This window comes from Pseudophryne corroboree, chromosome 5 (assembly GCF_028390025.1).
Source record: "Pseudophryne corroboree isolate aPseCor3 chromosome 5, aPseCor3.hap2, whole genome shotgun sequence".
Classification (NCBI taxonomy): Eukaryota; Metazoa; Chordata; class Amphibia; order Anura; family Myobatrachidae; genus Pseudophryne; species Pseudophryne corroboree.
This window is the reverse complement of record NC_086448.1, coordinates 38,682,625-38,693,784: the sequence shown is the minus strand read 5'-3', so window position 1 is coordinate 38,693,784 and position 11,160 is coordinate 38,682,625. Positions and strand designations below refer to the sequence as shown.

At 46.6% G+C, this 11,160-nt stretch overlaps 1 protein-coding gene across 1 annotated transcript in view; it reads right to left on the bottom strand.

Moving 5' to 3' along the window:
* The window catches only part of COL22A1 (collagen type XXII alpha 1 chain), a 381,368-nt gene that overhangs the window by 319,069 nt on the left and 51,139 nt on the right, over nucleotides 1-11,160 (bottom strand). Inside the window, exons 3-4 of the mRNA XM_063925140.1 lie at nucleotides 4,615-5,181; nucleotides 4,037-4,044 (exon numbers count right to left, since the gene is read on the bottom strand). Coding sequence (XP_063781210.1) covers nucleotides 4,037-4,044; nucleotides 4,615-5,181 — 575 coding nt within the window. The remainder of the gene's footprint in view (nucleotides 1-4,036; nucleotides 4,045-4,614; nucleotides 5,182-11,160) is intronic.

Below are 11,160 nucleotides of genomic sequence, written 5' to 3'. Positions count from 1 at the left end.
GCAGACGACGTTGCTGGCATTTCATCGTCTCGGCCATGACTAGTGGCAGCAGCTTCAGCACGAGGTGGAAGTGGATCTTGATCTTTCCCTAATTTTGGAACCTCAACATTTTTGTTCTCCATATTTTAATAGGCACAACTAAAAGGCACCTCAGGTAAACAATGGAGATGGATGGATTGGATACTAGTATACAATTATGGACGGGCTGCCGAGTGCCGACACAGAGGTAGCCACAGCCGTGAACTACCGCACTGTACTGTGTCTGCTGCTAATATATAGACTGGTTGATAAAGAGATAGTATACTCGTAACTAGTATGTATGTATAAAGAAAGAAAAAAAAACCACGGTTAGGTGGTATATACAATTATGGACGGGCTGCCGAGTGCCGACACAGAGGTAGCCACAGCCGTGAACTACCGCACTGTACTGTGTCTGCTGCTAATATATAGACTGGTTGATAAAGAGATAGTATACTCGTAACTAGTATGTATGTATAAAGAAAGAAAAAAAAACCACGGTTAGGTGGTATATACAATTATGGACGGGCTGCCGAGTGCCGACACAGAGGTAGCCACAGCCGTGAACTACCGCACTGTACTGTGTCTGCTGCTAATATATAGACTGGTTGATAAAGAGATAGTATACTCGTAACTAGTATGTATGTATAAAGAAAGAAAAAAAAACCACGGTTAGGTGGTATATACAATTATGGACGGGCTGCCGAGTGCCGACACAGAGGTAGCCACAGCCGTGAACTACCGCACTGTACTGTGTCTGCTGCTAATATATAGACTGGTTGATAAAGAGATAGTATACTCGTAACTAGTATGTATGTATAAAGAAAGAAAAAAAAACCACGGTTAGGTGGTATATACAATTATGGACGGGCTGCCGAGTGCCGACACAGAGGTAGCCACAGCCGTGAACTACCGCACTGTACTGTGTCTGCTGCTAATATATAGACTGGTTGATAAAGAGATAGTATACTCGTAACTAGTATGTATGTATAAAGAAAGAAAAAAAAACCACGGTTAGGTGGTATATACAATTATGGACGGGCTGCCGAGTGCCGACACAGAGGTAGCCACAGCCGTGAACTACCGCACTGTACTGTGTCTGCTGCTAATATATAGACTGGTTGATAAAGAGATAGTATTCTCGTAACTAGTATGTATGTATAAAGAAAGAAAAAAAAACCACGGTTAGGTGGTATATACAATTATGGACGGGCTGCCGAGTGCCGACACAGAGGTAGCCACAGCCGTGAACTACCGCACTGTACTGTGTCTGCTGCTAATATATAGACTGGTTGATAAAGAGATAGTATACTCGTAACTAGTATGTATGTATAAAGAAAGAAAAAAAAACCACGGTTAGGTGGTATATACAATTATGGACGGGCTGCCGAGTGCCGACACAGAGGTAGCCACAGCCGTGAACTACCGCACTGTACTGTGTCTGCTGCTAATATATAGACTGGTTGATAAAGAGATAGTATACTCGTAACTAGTATGTATGTATAAAGAAAGAAAAAAAAACCACGGTTAGGTGGTATATACAATTATGGACGGGCTGCCGAGTGCCGACACAGAGGTAGCCACAGCCGTGAACTACCGCACTGTACTGTGTCTGCTGCTAATATATAGACTGGTTGATAAAGAGATAGTATACTCGTAACTAGTATGTATGTATAAAGAAAGAAAAAAAAACCACGGTTAGGTGGTATATACAATTATGGACGGGCTGCCGAGTGCCGACACAGAGGTAGCCACAGCCGTGAACTACCGCACTGTACTGTGTCTGCTGCTAATATATAGACTGGTTGATAAAGAGATAGTATACTCGTAACTAGTATGTATGTATAAAGAAAGAAAAAAAAACCACGGTTAGGTGGTATATACAATTATGGACGGGCTGCCGAGTGCCGACACAGAGGTAGCCACAGCCGTGAACTACCGCACTGTACTGTGTCTGCTGCTAATATATAGACTGGTTGATAAAGAGATAGTATACTCGTAACTAGTATGTATGTATAAAGAAAGAAAAAAAAACCACGGTTAGGTCACTGGTATATACAATTATGGACGGGCTGCCGAGTGCCGACACAGAGGTAGCCACAGCCGTGAACTACCACACTGTACTGTGTCTGCTGCTAATAAAGACTGGTTGATAAAGAGATAGTATACTACTAATATTATATACTGGTGGTCAGGTCACTGGTCACTAGTCACACTGGCAGTGGCACTCCTGCAGCAAAAGTGTGCACTGTTTAATTTTAATATAATATTATGTACTCCTGGCTCCTGCTATAACCTATAACTGGCACTGCAGTAGTGCTCCCCAGTCTCCCCCACAATTATAAGCTGTGTGAGCTGAGCAGTCAGACAGATATATAATATATATAGATGATGCAGCACACTGGCCTGAGCAGTGCACACAGATATGGTATGTGACTGAGTCACTGTGTGCTGTGTATCGCTTTTTTCAGGCAGAGAACGGATTATAAATAAAAGTGGTGGTCACTGGTCACTATCAGCAAAACTCTGCACTGTACACTACTGAGTACTCCTAATGCTCCCCAAAATTAGTAAATCAAGTGTCTCTCTAATCTATTCTAATTCTAAACGGAGAGGACGCCAGCCACGTCCTCTCCCTATCAATCTCAATGCACGTGTGAAAATGGCGGCGACGCGCGGCTCCTTATATAGAATCCGAGTCTCGCGATAGAATCCGAGCCTCGCGAGAATCCGACAGCGTCATGATGACGTTCGGGCGCGCTCGGGTTAACCGAGCAAGGCGGGAAGATCCGAGTCGCTCGGACCCGTGAAAAAAAACATGAAGTTCTGGCGGGTTCGGATTCAGAGAAACCGAACCCGCTCATCTCTAATGAATACCCAAGACTAGACATTAAAGGAACGCTGCACAATCTGTAAAATCAACCCAGCTTGGCACATTTGTACTATCACGATGTGCCAGCACTGGTGCATAGAACAAAACAGGGTGACAGCCAGTCACCAAATGCTGCACCCAAAATAAACAAAGAACTGAGGACAAGTTCTTAAACTTCCTCAATATAGGCAACGGGTGCTTTCCGCATCTTGGGGGTCATTCCGAGTTGATCGCTCGCTAGCAGTTTTTAGCAGCCGTGCAAACGCTATGTCGCCTCCCACTGGGAGTGTATTTTAGCTTAGCAGAAGTGCGGACGAAAGGATCGCAGAGCGGCTACAAAAAAAATAGTGCAGTTTCAGAGTAGTTTTACTGTAGATCTACTCAGCGCTTGCGATCACTTCAGACTGTTCAGTTCCGGATTTGACGTCACAAACACACCCTGCATTCGCCCAGCCACGCCTGTGTTTTTCCTGGCACGCCTGCGTTTTTTTGAACACTCCCTGAAAACGGTCAGTTGACATCCAGAAACGCCCCCTTCCTGTCAATCACTCTGCGGCGGACATTGCGAATGAAAAGCCTCGCTAGATCTTGTGTAAAACTACGTCGGCTGTTGTGAAAGTACATCGCGTGCATTGCGCCGCATACGCATGCGCAGAAGTGCCGCTTTTTCACTTAATCGCTGTGCTGCGAACATTTTTATCTAGCGATCAACTCGGAATGACCCCCCTTATCTCCAAACAATGGTCTATGGGGGCAATTCAGACCTGATTGCAGCAGCAAATTTGTTAGCAGTTGGGCAAAACCATGTGCACTGCAGGTGGGGCAGATATAACATGTGCAGAGAGAGTTAGATTTGGGTGGGGTGTGTTCAAACTGAAATCTAAATTGCAGTGTAAAAATAAAGCAGCCAGTATTTACCCTGCACAGAAACAAAATAACCCACCCAAATCTAACTCTCCTCCCAAATCTAACTCTCCACCCAAATCTAACTCTCTCTTTTTCCATCCCTCCTGCAGTGCACGTGGTTTTGCCCAACTACTAACAAATTTGCAGCTGCGATCAACTCATAATTACCCCCTATAACAAGGACAACTGAGGGAGTAACTAGAGTGGGTTTATAACCGGCCCATATAACATTTAATTCACTGGATGGCCTAAGAAATACAAATGTTACAGATGTGTCCACATAACCTATTCCTCAAATCGCAGCAAAAACAAACCTACATTTAGTGCATCACGGACTTTGTTACTCAGCAAGTCCAAAACACTATTTATGAACCATGATGCAAAATTGGGGAAAAAGGGAGCAAATTGAAGGAAAAAGTAGCAAAACTGAGGGAAAGGTGCATGATCCAGGTAAACACATAATAGACAGGTCCGAAATGAAATACATCGTTATGCGTAATCTGCGACTTTAAAAAAACAACCTAATCCTAAATACATAATGCACCAAACGCAAACTAAGGCACAAACTGAGGTAAAAGTAACACAATGAACGAAAAAAGTTCCAATGTTAAGGAAAAAGTAGCAAAACTGAAGAAAAAGTAAGCAGCACACGAATTGCACCAGGCGTCTTATGCCATATGGCGCAAAATGAACAGATGTATGAGATCACATCACAAAGGTACACAAAGAACAGACATTGTAAAAATATATAAATTATTCTGGTAATTGTAAAACGTGTTTGATAATTGGGGTGTAGGACATGTAAAATTGCCACCTACTTTCACACAGTCTTCTTCTCAATATCCCTCTTATTTTATCGATGGCGTTATAGTCGGATACGTGGAACACGTGGGCGGATTTGGGCTCTGATGCGATCTCCTCCAATTCTTCTTTGAGAGCTTCCCCAACGCCTACAGCAAAAATCCTAATCCCGGCTTTATGTGCCGCCGTGGCCGACTCTAACACCAGATCTTGGCTTTTTCCATCCGTCAAAAGGATGGCGACTTTTTTAATGGCTCGCTGGCTGGGTCTCCCACCGGCCTCTCTAGAAAAACTGTACGTTGTGATATATCGGAGGGCGTCCCCCGTGTTAGTGTTCCCTCCATAATATTTAATGTTCCTAGCTGCTTCTTTGACGTCCTCCCGAGTTTGATACCTCCCCAGGTCAAATTCCGTGTACGGTTTGCCGCTGTACCGTACAACTCCAACTCGAGTCTTATCGGGTTCGATCTCGAATGTGTCCACCAAGTTTGATACCCATTGCCGGACCTTTTCGAAATCCTCTTTGCCTACGCTTGAAGATGTGTCCAAGATAAAGACCAAATCATAATGGACGTTCTTACAGCCTGAAAAATAAAATAATTCCACAGAAAGGTCAAAGAATTTATTTCAATATGATGTTAAAAAAATAAAATTAAACTTTCATAATATAAATGTGTAGTTTTTATTATATTGTATGATTATAATATCTCATTTTTATTATGTGGTGAAGAATTGTCAACCACAGGCAAATCCTATAAATATATAATATACGCTACACTGCTTACTATCTATCTATCTATCTATCTATCTATCTATCTGTCTGTCTGTCTGTCTGTCTGTCTGTCTGTCTGTCTGTCTGTCTGTCTGTCTATCTATCTATCTATCTATCTATCTATCTATCTATCTATCTATCTATCTATCTATCTATCTATCCATCCATCTATCTATCCATCTGACTGACTAACTAACTAACTAACTAACTAACTAACTAACTAACTAACTAACTAACTGCTACCACTAAAATCCTCAATATTCCAGAATTTTAATGCAAATTTTTGCTTTCTAGTTAATTTACTTGCCAACCACTTCTCATCTTGCATTCCATGATAAAGTCAGAAGCTAGAACCAGGTCTGCCTGTATTTGAACACGTACGGCGTACCTCACATTATAGGTAGGTCTCTCTCATCACACCTCAATTTTATTACTATCCTTTAATTACAAAGTGAGAACACACAGTATTGTATACTATGGTGAGGGAACACAGAGGAAAACTGTAAACAGTATTTTTGGGTGGGTTTGGTAGTGTACTTGTTATGGAGGGACTTGTAGTCAAGGCTCCAGGTACAAATGGGACTAGAGAGGGTTTCTGCAATATAGGATGTAAATAGGAATGATAATGTCATGTTTAAAGAAAAAGACAAAAACATCTCTGTTAAATTGGTGGAGTAAGGGGAGATGTATCAAGCCTTTGGGGGTAGATTTATAAAATCTTGGATAAATTGGAAAAGTTGCCCACACCAACCAATCAGCTTCTGACATTTTACAGAATGTGCAACAGAAACGACAGATGCTGGTTGCTTGCTTTGGTCAACTTTGCTTCTTTCGTCCTTGTGAGGTGAGAAGATGAAAGTATTCATGCAACTTCATCTTCAATGGATTGACTAAATAAGATAAATGGATGGAAGTTACAGGTAGGTGTTGGGTGGTCATGTCCGTGACATCTGAATCCGGATTGGCTCAGCCTGTAAAATAGCCGGAGCTGATTGGCTGGTACTTTCTCTTCGACCACTAAGCAGTGATAAAAGTGGAGAAGTGAGCCAGTGGAGAAGTGGCCCATGGCAACCAATCAGCTACTCTCTATATGTTTATAGTATGCAAATTATAAATGTTACGTCAATTCTGATTGGTTGCCTTGGGCAACTTCTCCACTGGCTCACTTCTCCACTTTCATCACTGCTTAGTAAATGTCCCCCTATATTTGTTATTGAAGGACAGCGAGCGGTGGTAACTGTCATTACTCTATGTATCACTGCATGTCACAGCTGTCTCTGAGAAGAGTCTGATGTATCAAGCAGCAAAGTATATCAACCAATCAGCTTCCACCTAGCATTTTAACGAATGTGCTTGATAAATGTTACCTGGAAGTTGATGGGTTACTATGGACTCTTTTCACTGCTTCATAAATCAACCAATAAATTAAAAGCATTTCAACCTTGTAGCATAAGGATTTCTTCACCGCTACTACTTATAATTTGGCTTTCACGGTATAAATGTATACATATCTGTATATAATGAAAGAACTATGGGGGTCATTCCGAGTTGATCGTAGCTGTGCAAAACTTTGCACAGCTACGATCAACTTTCCTGACATGCGGGGGGGACGCCCAGCACGGGGCTAGTCCGCCCGGCATGTCAGTCCGGCCCCCCTTGCAGAAGTGCAAAGGCATCGCACAGCGGCGATGCCTTTGCACTTCAGGAGTAACTCCCAGCCAGCGCAGCTTTAGCATGCTGGCCGGGAGCTACTTCTCGCTCCCTGGCCCGCAGCGGCTGCGTATGATGTCACGCAGCCGCTGCGGCCCGCCCCCCGTACGGTCCGGCCACGCCTGCGTTGGCCGGACCGCACCTACGAAACGGCGGCCAAACGCCGCCGCTTCGCCCCCTCCCGCCCATCGATCGCCTCTGCCTGTCAATCAGGCAGAGGCGATCGCTGTCCTGCTGCGGCCGTCGGCCGTCCCGCATGCGCAGGAGCACAAAGGTGCCGGCGCATGCGCAGCAGGGACCCGTTCGCTCTGCTGCGTGAAAACGCAGCGAGCGAACGGGTCGGAATGACCCCCTATGTATTGATGGTGAGTTTTATGACTATAAGTCAAAAATAATAATTTTATGTCATCCCCTGTATTATGGAACGCAGTAACACAGTAACGCGTTCCTATAGTTCCCTGCTGTTTCTGATCTGAATAATAGGAAAACTGAATAACATTTATTTCAATTTCAAGCTCTGCGCAAACAAAAATCTTTTTGTTATTTGGTTCACCCGGCGTGTATAGCGAGTCTCCGCCGCAGCCCAGAGATTCCTTTTCATTCCGTTTTTGTTCTGATCCCCCCTTTGTTTCCTGCGTTTGGGAGAAAGATTGAAAAGGCCAGTGGTGGATGTCAAATCTCTGTCTGACCTTTACCAGACACGTCAGGTTCTGAGAGACACCCACGTGTCTGGCTGAGCTGGGAGGAAGCTGGAATTGGACAGAACTCTAGGAATTCACATATATTAGTAGGAAACAAACACCAGCAGGTTTATAATATGTGGATTCTATAGCACAGGTTTAGACGGGTGGTATTCATGTGACCGCCGGTCAGCTGACCGACAGTCACATGGCCTCCTCCACCATCCCGACGGCTCAGTATCCCGATGGTCGGCATGCCGACCAACAGGGACTATTTCCACTCGTGGGTGTCCACGACACCCATAGAGTGGGAATAGAACCCGTGGCGACCGCAGTTCGCCACCGAGCCCGCAAGGGGCTTGCTGCACTCGCCCCTCCCCGCCGGGATCCCGGCGTCGGTATGCTGCCGGGATCCCGGCGTCGGTAAGCTGACCGGCGGTCAGCCATACTACACCCGTTTAGACAATGGGCCTAATCAGGGCTGGCTCCAGGCATGTTCGAATAGAGTGGCCGCACGCTGGCGCCGCCATATATTCGTGCCTGGAGCCTGGTCCTGTGTCTGTTTGTGTCTCCAGGATCCAGCGCTGCAGCATCCGTCCGGTCCGTCCCGCCCCGCCTCCCAGTCCCACCCCCAGCCAGCAGTCAGCACAAAACTACTCAGTATGCGCTATGCGCGCATTGCGGCGCTGACGTCAGACGCCGGCAGTGCGCACTGTATAGTTTAGGAAGAGTCCGTCCGCGGCCCTCAGCACTCCCCCTCCCAGCACAGCAGGTACTATGGGGGCATTTCTGGCACTGTGGGGTCATTTATGTATCTAGCACTGTGGAGGCATATCTGGCACTGTGGGGGCATATCTGGCACTGTGGGGGCATATCTGGCACTGTGGGGGCATATCTGGCACTGTGGGGTCATTTGTGTATCTGGTACTGTGGGGGCATTTATGTATCTGACACTGTGGGGGCATTTATGTATCTAGCACTGTGGGGGCATATCTGGCACTGTGGGGGCATTTATGTATCTGGCACTGTGGGGGCATATCTGGCACTGTGGGGGCATTTATGTATCTGGCACTGTGGGGGCATATCTGGCACTGTGGGGTCATTTATGTATCTGGCACTGTGGGGGCATTTATGTATCTAGCACTGTGGGGGCATATCTGGCACTGTGGGGTCATTTATGTATCTGGCACTGTGGGGGCATTTATGTATCTAGCACTGTGGGGGCATATCTGGCACTGTGGGGGCATTTATGTATCTAGCACTGTGGAGGCATATCTGGCACTGTGGGGTCATTTATGTATCTAGCACTGTGGAGGCATATCTGGCACTGTGGGGGCATATCTGGCACTGTGGGGGCATATCTGGCACTGTGGGGGCATATCTGGCACTGTGGGGTCATTTGTGTATCTGGTACTGTGGGGGCATTTATGTATCTGACACTGTGGGGGCATTTATGTATCTAGCACTGTGGGGGCATATCTGGCACTGTGGGGGCATTTATGTATCTGGCACTGTGGGGGCATATCTGGCACTGTGGGGGCATTTATGTATCTGGCACTGTGGGGGCATATCTGGCACTGTGGGGTCATTTATGTATCTGGCACTGTGGGGGCATTTATGTATCTAGCACTGTGGGGGCATATCTGGCACTGTGGGGTCATTTATGTATCTGGCACTGTGGGGGCATTTATGTATCTAGCACTGTGGGGGCATATCTGGAACTGTGGGGGCATATCTGGCACTGTGGGGTCATTTGTGTATCTGGCACTGTGGGGGCATTTATGTATCTGACACTGGGGGGGCATTTATGTATCTAGCACTGTGGGGGCATATCTGGCACTGTGGGGGCATTTATGTATCTGGCACTGTGGGGGCATATCTGGCACTGTGGGGGCATTTATGTATCTGGCACTGTGGGGGCATATCTGGCACTGTGGGGTCATTTATGTATCTGGCACTGTGGGGGCATTTATGTATCTAGCACTGTGGGGGCATATCTGGCACTGTGGGGTCATTTATGTATCTGGCACTGTGGGGGCATTTATGTATCTGACACTGGGGGGGCATTTATGTATCTGGCACTGCTGGGGGGCATGTCATGTGTATCTGGCACTGCTGGGGGGAATGTCATGTGTATCTGGCACTGCTGGGGGGCATGTCATGTGTATCTGGCACTGCTGGGGGGCATGTCATGTGTAGCTGGGGGGCATATCATGTGTAGCTGGGGGGCATATCATGTAGTGTTCCCGCTAGGCGTCTGTGGCTAGGCAGTGATTTCTCAGTGCAATACCTGGTGCAATGTGTCTCAGTGCTTTGCCTGGCGCAAAGTGTATAACGTGCTCTGCCTGGCCCAAAGTGTATAAGTGCTCTATCTGGCGCAATGTGTATAATGTGCTCTACCTGTTGCAGTGTGTATAGGAGGTTCTACCTGGTGCAATGTGTATTAGCTGCACTACTGTGTGGTGTAATGCGAATTGCCACTATTATGTGGCCACACCCCTTCCCCACGAAGCAACGCCCCTAAATTTTTGCTGTCCATGCTTTGGCATGTAGGAAGGGGAGCACCAGGCATTACAGTATGTACATAATTCTGCCCTTCTAACTTTAAAATGTGCCCTCCCCGTCAGAGCCGGCCCTAACCAATATGATGCCCTAGGCAAGATTTTGGCTGGTGCCCCCTAGCACCGCCGCTAGTTGTGCAGGAGATGCCTGGCATGAGTCAGCTGGCAGCTCTGCTAACGTTGGGCGCCTTTTGTTTATGAAAATGAATCTTATTTGCATTACTATGTGGCTAGGATGCACATGCAGCTTCTGCTGATTAAAATGATATACAGCATGCCTGTATTCTATGTGTGACTGCGGCTGTATCTGCATACAAAATGCTACATTACAGTGATTTCCAGGAATACACTGCAATGTAGCATTTCGTATGCAGATACAGCCGCAGTCACACACAGAATATAGGCATGCCGCATATCATTTTAATCAGCAGAAGCTGCTGGTGCCCCTAAGTATATCAAATGCCCTAGGCATTTGCCTAGTTTGCCTATGCCTAAGGCCGGCTCTGCTCCCCGTGATCAGCACCCTGCCCTAAAAAAATCCTAGAGTGAACACTATCATGTGTAGCTGGCACTGCTGGGGGCATATCATGTGTAGCTGGCACTGCTGGGGGGGGCATGTCATGTATAGCTGGCACTGCTGGGTGGCATGTCATGTGTAACTGGCACTGCTGGGCGGCATGTCATGTGTAGCTGGCACTGCTGTGGGGCATGTCATGTGTAGCTGGCACTGCTGCGGGGCATGTCATGTGTAGTTGGCACGGCTGGGGGGCATGTCATGTGTGGCTGGCTCTGCTGCTGGGCATGTCATGTCTATCTGGCACTGCTGGGGGGTATGTCATG